This window comes from Pygocentrus nattereri, chromosome 10 (assembly GCF_015220715.1).
Source record: "Pygocentrus nattereri isolate fPygNat1 chromosome 10, fPygNat1.pri, whole genome shotgun sequence".
In the NCBI taxonomy this organism is placed as follows: domain Eukaryota; kingdom Metazoa; phylum Chordata; class Actinopteri; order Characiformes; family Serrasalmidae; genus Pygocentrus; species Pygocentrus nattereri.
Genome location: NC_051220.1, coordinates 10,184,213 through 10,202,166, shown reverse-complemented (window position 1 = coordinate 10,202,166; position 17,954 = coordinate 10,184,213). Strand labels below are relative to the sequence as shown.

At 40.1% G+C, this 17,954-nt stretch overlaps 1 protein-coding gene across 3 annotated transcripts in view; it reads right to left on the bottom strand.

The window, feature by feature from the left end:
- Nucleotides 1–637: 637 nt before the first annotated feature.
- Nucleotides 638–17,954, bottom strand: part of larp1b (La ribonucleoprotein 1B) — a 62,807-nt gene continuing 45,490 nt past the window's right edge. For 2 of the 3 annotated variants that reach the window (XM_017716737.2, XM_037541877.1), the window contains exons 11-18: nucleotides 12,329–12,446; nucleotides 11,079–11,236; nucleotides 10,708–10,814; nucleotides 10,244–10,407; nucleotides 9,218–9,362; nucleotides 5,597–5,706; nucleotides 3,097–3,224; nucleotides 638–2,559 (exon numbers count right to left, since the gene is read on the bottom strand). In XM_017716737.2, the coding sequence (XP_017572226.1) occupies nucleotides 2,065–2,559; nucleotides 3,097–3,224; nucleotides 5,597–5,706; nucleotides 9,218–9,362; nucleotides 10,244–10,407; nucleotides 10,708–10,814; nucleotides 11,079–11,236; nucleotides 12,329–12,446 (1,425 nt within the window). In that variant the 3' untranslated portion in view covers nucleotides 638–2,064. The remainder of the gene's footprint in view (nucleotides 2,560–3,096; nucleotides 3,225–5,596; nucleotides 5,707–9,217; nucleotides 9,363–10,243; nucleotides 10,408–10,707; nucleotides 10,815–11,078; nucleotides 11,237–12,328; nucleotides 12,447–17,954) is intronic. The other variant, XM_017716738.2, reaches the window with a different exon arrangement.

Below are 17,954 nucleotides of genomic sequence, written 5' to 3'. Positions count from 1 at the left end.
TTTGGACCCTAGATTGCATATGATTGGTTCTCAGTCGCTCAAACCCGGCTGTTTTGGACTCTAGGTGGCATATGATTGGTCCTCTGTCTTTCGACCCGCCTATTTTGGACTGTTGGGGACATTACAGGGCCATTGTTGTTCCGTCAATTTTGGACAGTAGATCGTACGTGATTGGTCCTCTGTCGCTCCACTTCCCGTGCGTCATATATGATTGGTCCTCCATCGTTCGCACCCTCTAATATTTTGGATTCTAGAAGACATATTATTGGCTCTTTCTTGTTTGGTCCCACCCGTTTCAATCTGGAGCGAGTACGTGATTGGTCCGCTTTACTTCTGTCCAGAAAGCACATATTTCCATGTGATTTTTCAGCTATCAGTTGGACTCGCCCACCACGCACTGTAGAACACGTGATTGGTCTACTGTTAGTTATAGCTTCATGTCTGTGATTTGTAGTTTGTTGTTTTTTTTATGTTTTTGTGTGGCTTGTCAGAGTCACATGAAATGCATACATTTCTGGACACGTTTCAATAAGACAAAAAAGTTATTCATAAATGCATGTTTTACAGCAATTTATAATATATAACACTCTACATGAGTCAGATTTCTCTTATGAATGACACAAAACAATGCACAGAATTGGGTTTTTATAAACAGATTTTTAATAAATTTTTTTATATAGGCATTTTTTTGTACATGTTACAATTTATTAAGCAGAAAAAAGAAAAAAAATTAACCTGACATGCATTTAAACACACCAGCGCACGCAAAAAACATAACTACAATACAGATGAATAAAAATTAAATCAACCAAATCAAGAGTACTTTCTCACAATATTTATGTACAGTTTCTATTTGTATTTTATAGCTGCATTATCCAAATAAACTGTATAAGCAATAAAAAATAGGATTATCATCAATAACATCATTCAAAATAGAAAGGAAAAAAAAATCCCATCTCCAATAGAATTTAAAACTTTTTTTCTGGAAATATAGCTCCTTTTTGTTTAAAAAGATAAAAATTCTTAGAAAATAAAACTTCAAGTAGAGATATGTTTCTGATTTAAGTCAAAAAAAAAAAAAAAAAAAAAAAAAAAAAAAAAAAAAAAAAGGAGGGGATGACCCATCTACTGTCTAGCCCGGAGCTCTTTTCTACAGAACTCTGTTTAACCCCCAAGAGACAGCGGTGTCCTCACCCTCACCGGCCACACATATGAACAGCATATCTGTTAAATAGCAGATTAAAATAAAAGGATTTTAATAGGAGATTAAAATCCCACCTTTTTATTTTTGGCTTTGAGCATTATTCTGAATTCTTCTAACACTCGTATCATAAATGCAGGTAAATGCAAGCTACGCGTCAAGAAACTCTGTATAGTGTCACTTTGTTGTCATGGTTTTCCTTCCACAAGCTTAAAAGAGCAAAATGTAGTTTACAATGTGTTAGAATTTGAGATTTTGGAGCAAATAATGTATTTTATTATAGGTCAGCTTGCTTCATTTTGTTTCCCATCTGTGACTGCGTTACTTTGTTCAGGCACACAAACAGCAAAAGTTATGACACCTTAGAAACAAAATCAAGTTCGATATATCCTCCTGGTACATTTAGGTTATACTTTTGTCATGTTTTTTTTTCCTTTTGAAATGTAAGGCACCCCTGAAGATAAAATAAAACAGTGAGAGAGAAATGTACATTCAACACGTGAACACACTGTCCATAAGCTGCATTAGATGCAGCGTTCGTAAACTTCACAGCAGAACTTTTTGACTCCCATTATTCTTTGCAGTCCACTGATTGTGCCTGATTAAAATGGTAAAACAATTAAAAAAAAAAAAAAAAAGTGTCAAAATCGGTCTGCTAGGACAAATAATACAACATTCTGGTTGATACAGACGTAGTGAAATCAATGCAGCTGTGATGGTTAAAACACTCAGGCTTCACTTTAACGGTTTGACTGATTCACTCGTAGAACAGATTTACGGTGTAAACCGTAAACCTCAATCAGCCTTTAAAAAAGGCTAAGATCAGAAGCAGTGGTCACTCGAAGCACCAAGCAGTCCGGAACTCATTTCTTTGGTGGATGTGCGTCTTTAGTTTTGATTGCTGCTTGCTCTCCTCTGCGCATTTCAGACTGTGCAATCTTCTTCACGTTTTCTTTGGGCGCGACCCTGGTGGTTGTAGCTGGCTCATTGGCTGCGGTGCTCTTGGCGGATGATGTTGCTACTTTCTGATTGGCTGAGGGTGTTTTGGCGGGCCCTGCAGCAGCTGGCTGACTGGCTGATGTGGTTTTGCTGTTCGCCACACCTCCTGACTGACTGCCTGAGGCTGCCTTGACTGGCCCCTGATTGGCTGAAGTGGTTTTAGTGTTTGCTGGGGAAGCTGACCGACTGTTTGAATCCGTCTTGGCCGCTGCAGCAGCAGCAGGGTGATTCAAGGGCTTAGTGGGTGGGGCTTGTTTTGAGGAGGATGATGAAGAAGAGTTGTGACGTTTGCGTCTACTCTCGTCGCCTCCGGAGGATGAGTGTCTCCTCCTGCGGCCCCCCTCATCGCCCATGGGTGGCTGGAATAGATCATATTGGAATTATTATCGGTCAGTCAATAAATCAATCTCTAACAAGCAAATATAGCCAAAATAAGAAGCTACAGTGATTTGGTCAAATGTATTTTAATTTGGTGAAATTTATTTGATTTATACCATTTACCATTGTAGTCAATCATCCAAGATGCTTCTAATGTCTGAAGTTTGCAGTAATCAAATCTTACACCCCACCAATTAGCATGGTGCTAACTACACACATTTGCCTCAAACCATGTACAACGCTCTAACAGACCTGCTTATGGCTTCTGAGTCTGTATGGCACACAGTTATCTATAAACATAGACCACAGTTATTTTGGGTATGTCACTTCTTTGGAAATCAAAGAACCTTGTTTTGTATACACAATGCCCAAAAATAGTTATGAAAATGATTTGTCAACAAACATGTCCTGGTTGATTGACTACATTTGAGGAAACTGACAAAATTGTGTTCTCTGCCAAATTATCGTTTTAAAATGTTTGGTATTTGTGCTGGTTTCTTGCTCTCTCACAGACTCACCTCCACCCTGAAGTCATCTATGCTCTTGAATTTGCAGAGGTGTTCCTGCAGCTTGGGGTCAATGACCTGGCCCTTAACTTTGGAGTACTTCAGAAAAGCCCAGAATTTCTCCAGACCGTACAGCTGACCTAGACACAAACACACACAGGCAGAGATTAGTTATCTGTTAACATATTACTAAATTGATCCTTCGACCAATTTGATCTAATGCAGGCTGTAGACCACCTACAGCACATCGCATGTTGCTTTGATAGAATCTGTGATTGTAGCCCTCTCATTGAAAGGCAACCTTTAAAGCAATACTTTCAGGAGACTACGCTGAACAGTGCTTGAAGAGGGCAGACATGGGCTGGAGGTTAGGTAGGTTGCCGGTTCGATCCCCAGTGCCGACAGTACATGAGGACACTGAGGTGTCCTTGAGCAAGATACCTAACCCCCAACTGCTCCCTGGGCACTGCGGATAGGGCTGCCCACTGCTCTGGGCAAGTGTGCTCACTGCCCCCTTATTTGTGTGCTCACTTGTGTGTATGTGGTGTTTTACTTCATGGATGGGTTAAATGAGGAGGTGATATTTCCCCGTTGTGGGACTAATAAGGGTCACTTAATCTTAAATCTTAAACAGACATATGGATAAATCAAAATGGGTTTCCTGGAGAGCCTCCACTGTAACAGAATCCATGAGCTGTATGAATGAGAGTGACAAGCTACAATCATGGAGGAGCTGAACCACCAACTATATAAAATACACACTCACTGAGTACTTTATGTGCTGCAACATGCAGACACTGTTGCTCTCACTAAATGTCAGTGATGAAAACTGTTCACTTAGAGGTTCATTCATTATTTAATAGATTCTGATTAAGCTTATTTTGTCCACTCATATAGCTAAAACGTTGTTTGAGCACTGGAACAAACCTGTCCTTATGGTCAAATTTAAGTGACTAGAACAACAACAAAAAAACAATCATGATAAATTATTTGTTTGTTCGACAGCCCTAAAATATAAATAAATAAATGGCATATACAAATATAACTACTGGAACAATTATACATAGTACTAGAATATGAACAATATATTAATTAATAATAATTTTTGGAATTTTATTGTGGCCAAAAACAAGCATGCACACTGATTGTAATCGCCTGATTACAATCAATGCAACCATCTTGCATCATGGTGTACCAATGCCTTTTATTAGGCAAGGCAGGTTTATGTATATAGCACCTTTCATACACTGCTGTCATTTAAAGTGCTTTACAAATGTAAAAACACAGTCAGAAAATAGAGTTGTTTCAAAAAAGTAAACGCAGATAGAAAAACAATTAAAAGCAACATTAAAAACCTAATTAAAACATGATTAAAATAAATTCAAATGAGAAAATCATTAAATTAAATAATCAAATAAAATTGGATTAGGATAAATTGAAAGTTAGATTAGGACATTACCCTAACAAACAGAAAGATACTTGCTCGCATGCTCACACAACAGTTCACACAAACAGCACAAACATGTCCATGTACATGTTTACAAAGAGCTGTACAATGCGAATCTCAGTCACTCTGTTTCAACAAACACTTACTGCACTATTTACAGTAATCATTCATTATTATTCAATCGTGGCAGACAACTCGTGACCCATGTGACAAATATTTGACCCATATGACTCACTGAAAACACCAATGACTAAATTGAACAAAGCACTGTGGCCTTTGCACCTCTCGTCATTATGTGATGCATACAAGTACAAGGGTTGACTGAAGACAAGACGGCTGAGCCCGAGCAGACTAACTCATAATTGATCAGATGCTTTCACAACTTCAGAATGCATAACTACAGCACTGGAGTGGGACTCTGGCTAGGCTGAGTAAATTTTGGTGCAGCAATTCAATGCCAAAGTTCAAAAACACAATAGTGATTCACTGGCAGTTACTGGTGGACTGGCTAGGAAAGCTCCTCAAATAGTGCCTTGCTCAAGTCTTATGGTTGTTACAGAGTAAGGAAATTATTGGGTAATCAAAAGGATTTTCAGCCAAAAAATAAACAAAAAAAAACCCCCAACCCCCCCCCTTAAAAATCATAAAATTTAAATAAAGAAGTGCACACATATAAATCAAGGCTGTTGGTGTTTTGTCACCTGTTTTTCTAGGTGAAAATAAGTTAAGAATTCATCTATAGAACATTTAAACATAATTTCTATTTATCTGCTGAATTTTACATTGGGGGAAAAAAATATATTTATTATGTGCCATAATTTGTGCCCTATTTTAGGTTTTCTTTTTCACCCCAATATGTTAAATTCAGCAAATAAACACCAATTGTGCATGCAAAACAGTGTTTTGGCTTAGAAAATCAACAAACTAGGTAATTTGACCGGAGTGCCCAAACTTCTGCATAGTACTGTATATTGGACAGACTATTCAAAACAGAACCATTGGGTCAATATAAGAGTATCAACACAACTTTTTGAGTTTAAGTCTTTTACCATGTCAGATGCGTACCTTTCTCATAGTCATTTAAGGTTTCCTCCTGGAACTCCTTGAAGATCTCAGGTCTGAATCTCTTCTCCAAACCGTAACTGTAGAAGCGGAACAGGCATTCCAAGCCATACCTGCAGTGAGACACAGCAATAGGTGAATGTAGGCGCTTACGAATATACACCACGGTTATAAAAACACATGTGCGTCTTGTTACATATGAGCACTGGTATGCACAGTTACAGGAAAGCCACCCCAAGTCACATCAATTTAGCATGATGCTGTCAGGGTGATTTGCTAGTAAAATAATTAGTGCTGCTTGTTACAAAAGAGCACAGGTGTGTATATTTCCTGAAAAGAACAGGTGTGCATATTTCCTGAAAAGAACAGGTGTGCATATTTCCTGAAAAGAACAGGTGTGCATATTTCCTGAAAAGAACAGGTGTGCATATTTACAGAAGAGTTACAGAAGAACAAAGATGTGCATATTTACCGAAGAGCACAGATGTATACAATTACAAAAGAGCACGGATAAGCATAGTTACAGAAAAGCACAGGTGAGCAAAGTTAGGGAAGAGCTCAGGTGTGCATATTTACAGAAGAGCACAGGTGTATACAACTAAAAAAAGAGCACTGATCAGCATAGCTATAGAAGAGCACCGGGATGCATATTTACAGAACACAGGTGTGCATATTTACACAACAGCACAGGTGGATACAATTACAAAACAGCACTGATATGCACAGCTACAGAAAAGCACAGTTGAGCATAGTTACAGAAGAGCACAGGTGTACATATTAACTGAAGTGCACATATTTTCAGAAGAGCACAGGTGTACACTGCTACACTCTAAAATCCTGAAAACCTGTTTTTCAACAAATGTAATCTTTTTATGTAAATTTTAGGGCAAAGTTGCCCTAGGTGTTCACACATCCAGACATGCTTGGAGTTGCAAAATCTCTCTCCTAAAACATTTTATTGCATGGGGCATTTAAATCATACTGAAAATTATATATTCAATAGTCACTGGCAAAAGCACTATGATGAACTATGAGTACCGTAATTAATTAGATGTGACCATACATACGCTGAGGTATGTATACCAGTGAAAAAAGTGTGCATTCACACAACACGTTAAATGTGAACATGTTCATGCTTGGGCACATTTAAATATTCAAATTGGATGTCTGGATTAGTACACATTTAACACAAATCTTTATTGCAGATAACAGTTGTGTTTGTCTAAAAAGAAACTTACCACGCAAGTCCTGGGTTCAATATTTGCTGTTCCCACACACACACTTGCACAAACATAACCCGGACAGTGTTCAGAACTGGAACGACCTGTTCACTAGCTCCCTGTGCCAAGCCAGCCCATAATAACCAACATAATTTATGGTCAACTTCACCAACTCTGACATTATCAGACCACACTCACGCACTCCCTAAATGTGTTCAGCATTGTACCTCATACTTCAAGAGCAATCCTGCAGTAGGTGTGGTGCCTGCTGATGTTTTGACTACAGAATTTTTTGTAACAATACATTTTGTCTGACCTGAAACAACTGTCCCTGTTAGAGCACATTGTGATCTAAACACTTTTTCACTAAACACTTTTTCCCTGTAGTTCAGGTGGATCTCATCAGTAGCGTAGAAACCAAGCACCTGGGTCTCATCTGGAACTTAATGACCAAGCACCTTACCTGCAGCCTAGTAACCAAGCACCTGAATGTCACATGTAGCTTAGTAACCGTAAACCTGGTTCACAACTGTAGCTTAGTCAACAAGAAGCTGGTTCTCTCTTGAATCGTAGTAACAAAACACCAGGAATCTCACCTGTAGCATAGCAACCAAGCACCTGGCTCTCATATGTAGTATAGTAACCAAGCACATGGTTCTTACCTGTAGCTTAGTAACCACACACCTAGCTATGATCTGTAACTTGGCAACCAAGCACCTGTTCTGGACCTGTGACATATTAACCAAGCACAAGGTTCTCACCTGCTCCCAAGTCACCAAGCAACTGGGTTTTATCTGTAGCATAGTAACCAAGTACCTGGCTCTCATCTGTAGCTTAGTAACCAAGCACATGGTTCTCACTAGTGCTGCAACAAACGACTAATTTGTCGAATAATCAATCGATTACACACGAATCATCGATTATATTGATTATGAATCACTATATTACCAAATAACTTTTATGCAGCTATTAACTTTCAAATGAAGCTTGAGGTTGTTTCATGCATTTGCAAACTAACAATGAAGATAATAAAGATGACTAATATTCAAGAATTCACTGTATTAATTAACTTTCATGCTAATACAAAAGATAAAAATAAAACTGCCCTGTGTGTTCAAAGAGAACTACTTCCTAAAACTGTGAGCAAGTGGAGCCAAACGTTCGCAAGGAAGAGAATACTTTGGATTTCCTACGTTCGCTGAATTTGACCGCACCAGCGGCATTGGCCTTAAGACGATGATCCAACATTATCATCTGAAAAGTGAACAGGTTGGCTGTAAATAATAGTTACTTGCTCCTCTGTTCATTAACTCCATTAACTATTCAAGAGAACCTGCATTTTGAAACAGAAAAATGTTACAGCTTGGTTCAGAACATGAAGCAGGACAGAACATTAGCTAACTAGCTAGCACAACTATCACCGCGTCCCAAACCACACACTTCTGTACTTCACACAATACACTAATTAGTGCACTTCTAATGGTATATGTGCTATTTTTACACACTCTTTAGTGAGCTAGTATGTGGTTTGGGACGCAGCATATCTTATCGAGATGAATCTTCTTCACAGTGAGCCGCCGTGTTTCCTCTTCAGATACTCCAGCATGGAGGATGTGCTCCCAGCTAAGCTCGTCTTTACAAACAGCACAACTGACAACCTTTTTCTGAATTTAGCTCCACACTTTTGAGGATTTTGTTCTTGAGGCTGCCGTCACGCTGTTGTTACCTCTCTAGTGAGCGATAATGTCAAAATGTTTCTAGCAAGCTCGAGACAGACGTAATGACGTCAGCAGCTAATTTTAGTCGACTAAGTTGAATAATCGTGGCACCCCTAGTTCTCACCTGTAGCTTAGTTACCAAGCATCTGGTTCTCAGATATAGCATAGTAACTAAGCACCTGGTTCTCACCTGTAGCTTAGTAAACAAGCACCTGGTTCTCACCTGTAGCTCAGTAACCGAGCACCTGGTTCTCACCTGGAGCTTAGTAACCGAGCACCTGGTTCTCACCTGGAGCTTAGTAACCGAGCACCTGGTTCTCACTTGTAGCTCAGTAACCGAGCACCTGGTTCTCACCTGGAGCTCAGTAACCGAGCACCTGGTTCTCACCTGGAGCTTAGTAACCGAGCACCTGGTTCTCACCTGTAGCTCAGTAACCGAGCACCTGGTTCTCACCTGGAGCTTAGTAACCGAGCACCTGGTTCTCACTTGTAGCTTAGTAACCAAGCACTTGGTTATCTTACGTAGCTTAGTAACCAAGCACCTGGTTCTCATCTGTTGCTTAGTAACCAAGCATCTGGTTTTTATCTGTAGCTTAGTAACCACATACCTGGGTTCTCACCTGTAGTTTAGAAACCAAGCATCCTGATCTCACTAGAAGCTTAGTAACCAAGCACCTGATTCTCACCTGTAGTTCTCTTTGGCATCCTCCAAAGCGCACTGCTTAAACTCCTCGTACATTTTCCTGTTGAAGTTGTCCCTGAGGAAGAAGGACCAGAACCTGAAGAGTGTGTTCATCTCCTGAGACTGACCCACTCCCAACCGTTTTCTCTCTACAAACAAAAACAGCAAACAGTCACAACATGCTCCTGCATTTTATTGAGTGTATGTTCTCTTTGTGTATGAGGAAAGTGAGCGTTCTGGCCGTGTATGAGGAAAGTGTGCGTTCTGGCCGTGTATGAGGAAAGTGAGCGTTCTGGCTGTGTATGAGAAAAGTGTGCGTTCTGGCCGTGTATGAGGAAAGTGAGCATTCTTGCTTTCTATGAGAAAAGTGAGCGTTCTGGCCGTGTATGAGGAAAGTGTGCGTTCTGGCCGTGTATGAGGAAAGTGAGCATTCTTGCTTTCTATGAGAAAAGTGAGCGTTCTGGCCGTGTATGAGGAAAATGAGTGTTCTGGCCGTGAATGAGAAAAGTGAGCGTTCTGGCCGTGTATGAGGAAAGTGAGCGTTCTGGCCGTGTATGAGGAAAGTGAGCATTCTTGCTTTCTATGAGAAAAGTGAGCGTTCTGGCCGTGTATGAGGAAAGTGAGCGTTCTGGCCGTGTATGCGGAAAATGAGTGTTCTGGCCGTGTATGTGGAAAATGAGTGTTCTGGCCGTGTATGCGGAAAATGAGTGTTCTGGCCGTGTATGCGGAAAATGAGTGTTCTGGCCGTGTATGTGGAAAATGAGTGTTCTGGCCGTGTATGAGGAAAGTGAGCGTTCTGGCCGTGTATGCGGAAAATGAGTGTTCTGGCCGTGTATGCGGAAAATGAGTGTTCTGGCAGTGTATGCGGAAAATGAGTGTTCTGCCCATGTGTAGAGAAAGTGAGTGTTTTGGTTGTGTATGAGGAAAGTGAGTGTTCTGGTTGTTTACGAAGAAACGGAGTGCTCTGGCTGTGAGTGAGGATTACTGTGTGACCGTATGTATGAGATCTGCTGTGTATTTGTGTGTGTACCATTGAGACAGCGTCGGCGGTACTTGTGGTAAACCTGCTGGGTGAAGCCGTTCTCCTGGAGCAGCTCGTGGGACGGGTGCCAGAATTTAGGCAGAGACTGGGGGGTGCAGCCATAACTGCCTGACTGCAAGGGGGCGCCCTCCGACGGAGATGCATTAGAACTACTGCTTAGAGAGAGAGAGAGAGAGACAAAGACAGAAGTTCAAACACAACTGATGGTAACATCTGATTTTTTCTGTATTCACTAACTGTAACCACACTAGCTGAAATTATGCCAGTGTTCACATTAATGCAGTGCTTTTAACAAATATTTCATTTCCATTGGCACTGACGAATGTTTGTTAAAAGAAAACAGTATTTTTATGATAAACACACTGAATGATGAATTTGCTTGGTGGTCTGGTGACCAGTGCCAGGATGTTTGTGCTGTGGTCTCATTGATGTAGCTGTGATGTAAGTCTAACCTGATGGAACTGGTGCGTGGTCTGTGTTCTCTGGAATCCATCACCCAGCCCACATGACTCTCCAGTGGCGGATTAGAGCTGTGTCGAGTTTTCCTCTTCCGGGGAGTCTGAGAAAGACATGGTGTTCAGTATTTCTAATAGACTTCATTATGTGGTTTCTGACACTGTATGAAACAATTGTTAATCGTATACATTATGCATTATATTAAAAAAAAAAACAATAAAAAACCCTTTCCTAAAACTTCTGACTGTACTTTATTCCATGTTTATAATAACAGTATGTCACACAGTGTCACTTAGATGTAACACACATCTATTGAAAAGTCAAGCTTTCACCCAACAGTAGGTAATGCACACATCAATGTATGTACCTGTCCATCGATGTTGCCACTGTCCTTGATAACAGGGTAGAAGCGGGGCGTTTTTGTGGGGTCCTGACGGCCGGGTGTGCGTGGGGTTCGGGGGGTCCGGGGAGCACTGGAGGGTTCTGGGACATCAGTGGGGACAGAGTGGGCTACACTGGACTCATCTAGAATAAATTTAAAAAAAGAAACGGAAGGCTGAAGAGCAGTTGTGTATATATACATATTTATATGTGCATAGATATACACATATGCATATGTATGTACATGTATTTTTATACACATACACACACACACACACACACACACGTATGTATATACACATTCTTAAAAAAAGATGGTTGTTTAAGGGTTTTTTAGTAAAGGGAACATGTAAATACACACAAGGGTGTGTGTGTGTGTGTTCTACACAGAACCATTTTATGCCTAAATGGTTCTTCAGGATGATGGACAATGTGTTGTACATGGTTCTATACAGCACCTTTTTGAAAATGGTTCTATATAGCACCAAAAAGCTGTCAAGCTTGTAAAAATATATTGTCATAGTCTGAAGAAAAACGTTTTTAGTTTTTATTTTTCCCACATCATTTGAACATGGCAGCTGCCCTATATATAAAATACCTTTTTACATTAAATATTAAAAGTTAAGATTTTTTTTCCTTTTGTCTTTGGAGATACTTTTTTCTGTGATGACATTAATTCGCACACACACATACATTAATTCACCATACTAACGACAGCATTCAGAAGTTCAGAATCAGAATTCCAAAGTTCCACAGTTTCTTGTAAAAAATTACAGATAAAGATATGAAATGATTCTCCTACAATGCTACCAATATAAAGCTTCACAGACTTAATTTTATTTTTAGCTCTTTTAAAAAAAAGAAATGTTAGATTTGTCCAGATTAATGGTACATGACTCTAGAATGACAGAGAAGAACAGACAGTTCTAATAAATCAACATCCTGAGTGCTTTGTATTTAAAATGTGGTGGTCAAAGCTCAGGCAGAAAACCTATATATCTTAATAACTACAGTATATTAATATTAGCCCCCACTGAAATATACTGAATAAAATATCGTAAAATTCCCTCTGGTGTAGAGCTTACAGCATTTTATTCTACACTGTGTAAGTTACTATTGAACAAAAATAGCAGCGATTATTAATAATAATCAATATACAGTGACTCCAAACTTTTTTGTAGTATGTCTACATATTGTGCTAATAGCACACACGATGATATTATCCAAAAAAACTACCTTGGCAAGGGGGAGGGGGGGGCACTTCCTGTTTGGGGTCGATGGGTACTTTAGGGGTCAAAGTGTCAAACTCGTCCTGGCTGATCATGCTGATTTTCTTGAAGTTTTCCAGTTCCTGCTGACAGAGAGACATATTTGTCAAATCAAATCAAATCAAATCACGTTTATTGTCTCATCACATTTACACAGGTGGAAACTGAGTGAAAATCTTGGGTGTGCAAACCCCTTATAGAGCTTAAATACAAAAAACTATATAAATATCTAAGAAAAAAAAAATATATATACACACACACACACCCCAACTCTGAATATATACATATACACTAGTATTGCACTATTCCAATGTACAGTTGTACAGTAATAAGTTATGATATAAAACTATGAAATGTACTGTTGTACACATTCCGTATGTGCAGTTAGTTTGAGGTAGATAATAAATGAGATGCAGGTACACAGGGGATAGAATACTGATATAGAAATCTTCCAGATTGTACAAGATATGTATATAAAAAGTACAAGATGACAATCTATATGTGTGAGTACAGATTTGTTAGATAAAAGGTGCAGAGAGTGAGTCTGATGAGATGTGGATGAGGTGGTGATTGTGCATGGAGACAATGACTCAGTGCAGTGACAGGCCTGTAGACAGATACACCAGCACTACAAGCTGTTCAGCAGCCTGATGGCCCGGGGGAAGAAACTGTCTCAGAACCAGCTGGTTCTGGACTTTATGCTTCTGTACCTCCTCCCGCTTGGCAGCTGTGAGAACAGACAGTGGCTTGGGTGAGTGGAGTCCTTTAGAATCCTCCTGGTCTTCCTCGGGCAGCGGCTGATGTATAAATCCAAAAGGTTTGGGAGCTGGACCCCGGTGATGTGCTAGGCTGTCCACACCACCCTCTGCAGAGCTTTCCGCTCGATGGCAATGCAGTTTCCATACCAGCTGGTGATGGAGCCTGTTAGAATGCTCTCTACAGTACATGTGTAGAACGTTCTGAGGATCAGGGTGTTCATGCCAAACCTCTTCAGCCGCCTGAGGTGAAAGAGGTGCTGTTGTGCCTTTTTTACCACCCATGTGCTGTGTTCGCTCCATGTCAGTTCCTCTGAGATGTGAACACTGAGGAACTTGAAGCTGCTGACCCTCTCTACCATAGCTTTGTTGATGGTGATGGGGTTGTGCACTCTCTCTTGCCCACTATGAGCTTGGTCTTGTTGACAATGAAAGAGAGGTTGTTCTCCTGGCACCAGAGTATCAGAAAGCTGACCTCTTCACTGTAGGCCTCCTCATTGCCATTGGAGATCAGGCCAACAATTGTGGTGTCATCTGCAAATTTGATGATGACATTGGAGCTGTGTCTGGCTGAGCAATTGTGGGTGTTAAGGGAGTACAAGAGAGGGCTGAGCACACAGCCCTGGGGAGCTCCGGTGTTAAGGGTCAGTGAGGAGGAGGTGATGTTGCCCATCTTTACCACCTGCCGCCGGCTCATCAGGAAGTTCAGGATTCAGCTGCACAGAGAACTGTTCAAACCCAGACCTCAAAGCTTAATGTCGAGCCTTGAGGGCACGATGGTGTTGAATACTGAACTGTAGTCCAGAAACAGCACTCTCACATACGTGTTCTTTTTGTCCAGATGGGAGAGGGCAGTGTGTAGAGTCAGGGCTATTGCGTCATCAGTGGATCTGCTCCATCTGTAAGCAAACTGCAGTTGGTCCAGAGTGGTAGAGCGGAGCAGATAAAGTTTCTAACCAGCTTCTCAAAGCACTTGTTTATGATGGAGGTCAGAGGAACCGAGCATCAGTCATTTAGAGTATTAACTCTGGCTGACTTTGGATCTGGCACAATGGTGGCCAGTTTAAAACATGTGGAAACAACTGAGAGTGAGAGAGAGAGAGAGAGGTTAAAAATGTCTGTAAACACTCCTGTCAGCTCATGTGCACAGGCTTTGAGAGCGCCCCGTCAAGCCTGGCTGCCTTGCAGATGTTAACACGCTTGAAGGCTCTGCACACCTCAGCCGCGGAGGGGAGTGTTGACTCGGCAGTAGCGGGGGCGGGGATTCATTTTTATTCCTTTAAGAAACTGAAACATCATGAAGAGCAGGTTTTGCTTTAACAATATTCTTTTTCAAACTATTGTCAAAAACACACATTGAAACCTGAAAGGTCTGAGTGCTGACATCACAAGAGGATAAAGTGGGTGGTCACTAATATTGGCACAAACATTTACACTTGTGATATTGTTTTTCTGGTAAGTTACTGGAAAGACACAAAGGAAGTCTGATATTTAATAAGCTTGTTGCTAAATATGTAACTGGCAGTAAAAGTTTCATTTGCTGAATTATCCCTTTAAATAACAGCCGCAGCTTACTGCACAGATTACATGCTCTAACGCCACGTCATCAGTGAGTAGTGAAGCTAGGACGTCACTACGCTAAGCAGGATTAGATTCTACGACAGGGCATTTGAGGAGAAGGGTCTTACTCAAGGCCCTGCTGGTCACACCATGTCCTTAATGACCGCAATACAGTTTAAACCACCAGCATTACAGTCGACAATTGGGCTGTTTAAATGCATCAGGAAAAGGCGACTCAAAAGCACCCATACTGGATAGTTCTAATAGATTAGAACTGATTTTAATAATGTTCAAGGAACTATGCACACACTTCGGCACATTTAAATGCACAATTACTGTTTAATTCCTGAAAACAAAATTTGCCTGGGCAAAAGCACAGCCCAATTTCTATTTTATGTTTATAAATAAATATTATATTATATATGTGTTCCCTTTAGAGGATGTGTTAACTGGGGGGATCACATGGGTGCATTTACTGTATTTTTATGATAATTTGGAATTCTAATGGTCAGAAATTTACCTCTAAGCTTTCAGCTCTGTGGATGGACCCACATCTGGCTGTGAAAGCTATTCCAATCTGCATGATTCTTTGTTAGAGAATATGGAAAACTAACATCATCTTCATTCTGCATTCTAATTAAATTGGTCTGCAGTAATTATAGCTTTTAGTAATGTGATCTAACAGACAGTTTAGAAAACTGAATGCAATGAGCTTTACACTCATCCACTTCCATTTCCAGAGTTGTTTCTCCAAGGTTGACCTACTTCACATAAATTGTGCAAATACTTCATGTCAGTTTAGCACTAAAAGCAGTCTGATTGAGGGTTTTATAGGAAGTTAAACAAAACATGCAGCTGGTAAGGCACCAAATAAAGCTTTCCAGGAAAAGCATTAAGATGGTGGCAGTGAGCTATGAGGATCATTCTGTTCATATTTAACCAAGCTGCATATGGAAAGGACTGACCTGAGCATGTGACTGACCCCAAAGCAAGCATACATGAATGGGAGAAGTTCTTGGTAGAGAACTAAACAAAGAGAGAACTTTCAAAGAAGATTTTTCATATTTATTTAAAATTACAGCCAACACTCAACCAGAACCCTCAATTCTATACTCCTCACAGAAAGACATTACACGAACGTTGCTGCCTGATGTCTGATGCCGTGCATCACAGTACTGCTATAACATTTCGGCTCAAAGCAAAACTTTTTAATCCATTTATGGTGGACGGATACATCCAGGGGCTGTAAGCAAACATGAGCATGGTGAACCCTGGATCTCATCACCTTCACTGTAGAGTCAGTAAATGAACCATTTAAAATCAAACCAGTCTGGATGAGTTTGTTTACATTAACATGAAAGTAAGCAGAATTTTTTTTTTTTTAAATCGGCGAAACTATCCAGGAAACTGAACCCTAAGCCGACAGTGTACTTTAAGCAAGACTTTTCAAAGCAAACTGAACCAAGTGGAGAAACTGTGTTCACAGTGCAGATTTTTAAGCCACACCTGTGTTTGTAAGTAGAACTCTGTTATACATTAAATGCAAATGAAATTAATTATATAACTGTAATTATGTAAGAACATTCATAGAAGTATACACTTACAGTATAGAAGTAATAACTCAACTCTATGTCAGTATGATAAGCAGTAGTGGCCTTAGTGTTGTGAGCACAGGTGGCAAAACTCACACAATTGCAAAACTGCAAACGGCTTGAAATGATGCCACCAAAAAGTCCACGTTCAGAGATTTCCTGCCCTCTTGCTTCCTCTTTATATAACAAATCAATAGCAATTGCAACATTTCAATGCATTTAAGGTTACATGAGCACAGCTTTTCAAAAAGTAAATATGGTCAAATCGAACCTACATAAAAATGCACTGATCAGTTCAGGTTTATGTCCAACATACTTTGTTTTAAAATCGGAATGATTTCTGTTTTCTATTTCGGCAACTGTCCTGGATTTACAGGCGAATATCCTTTCCATTCATTCTGCTTGTGCCTTTCCTTGATCTCATTACTCCATCGCTACCTCTCGCCCACTCTCTCACCCTCTCTCCATGTCCACTACTCCTGTTTTTCCAAAGTCAAATACACAGACCTGATAAAAACTAGAAAAAGGAAAAGTAAACGCAGATAAAGAGCAGGTGACCCTGGTGAAGGGAAAAAATAAAACTGGCACATGTGGTACAGTATCATATTTCTATTCACAACAAAGATGGATTTCTTTTCTGATTCTGGCTGCTAAATAAGAATCTCATGCACTATGTTATGGTGCAATGAATAGGTTTCCAGTGTCTAGAATGGCTCAAAGAAGGTTGCTTTAATATGCTCTTGAATATGAACTACATCAGAAATGGCAAGAACAGCCTTGTTGGAAATGTACTAAAGGGTCCATATCATGGAAAACCAATGTTTCCTGCCTTCAAAATAAAAAGTAGTAGATAAGTTTTGTAGTAGTAGTAGTAAATAAGTTTTGAAACACAGCATTAGCCCTCTAGTTCATATTATACATATACGCTGCCATGTGGGCAGACACTTTCTAAAGTCCACTGTACTAATGCTTGAAATTGCAGTAATTACACAACCACACTAAACAAATCATTGGCCTTTAAGGTCATTAGTGCTGATGTCCCTGTTAGGCTACTCATGGAGCAGCGGTAAGAAATAAGGGTTTATTTTAGGAACAGATGCATTCTGGGATCTCTGTGCATTTAGCTCTCATGTAAAGGATATGTGCAGGGTGATATCTGAGAGAACTGAGGCCTGACGCTCTAAGCGGTAACTCAAAATCAGTGTAGTGGAGAGCATGACCCAGTGTGAATTTAACACTTACACCAGTGCAGTGTTGGTCACGTTCCAGAGCAGATTTAAAGGGGAATTCCACCAATTTTTCAAATTTTCTCCATAAAAAAATGGTTAAGATGTAAAGTCATTCAGAAATGAACCCATCTCTGTTGTAGAAAAACTTTTTCAGACTTACCACTACTATACCATCATCAGTATTCCACATAAAAACTCAGAAGACACATGTAGATTCACTGGTGGTTTTGGATAGTAAATAACATGGTGACCCCTGGTTACTATTACCACCACTGTAAAGACATTCAAACTATTTCGTACCTAACCACTCAGAACAATCTCTCTGCTAACATCTCAGTGATTGAATTATGCAGAAACTTGGACAAATTGGTGGAATTCCTTTTAACTTAACAAGACTGTAGTGTAGATATGAGATTCACATCAGTGCACTAGGAATGTGTGCCCTTGACATCAGAGCA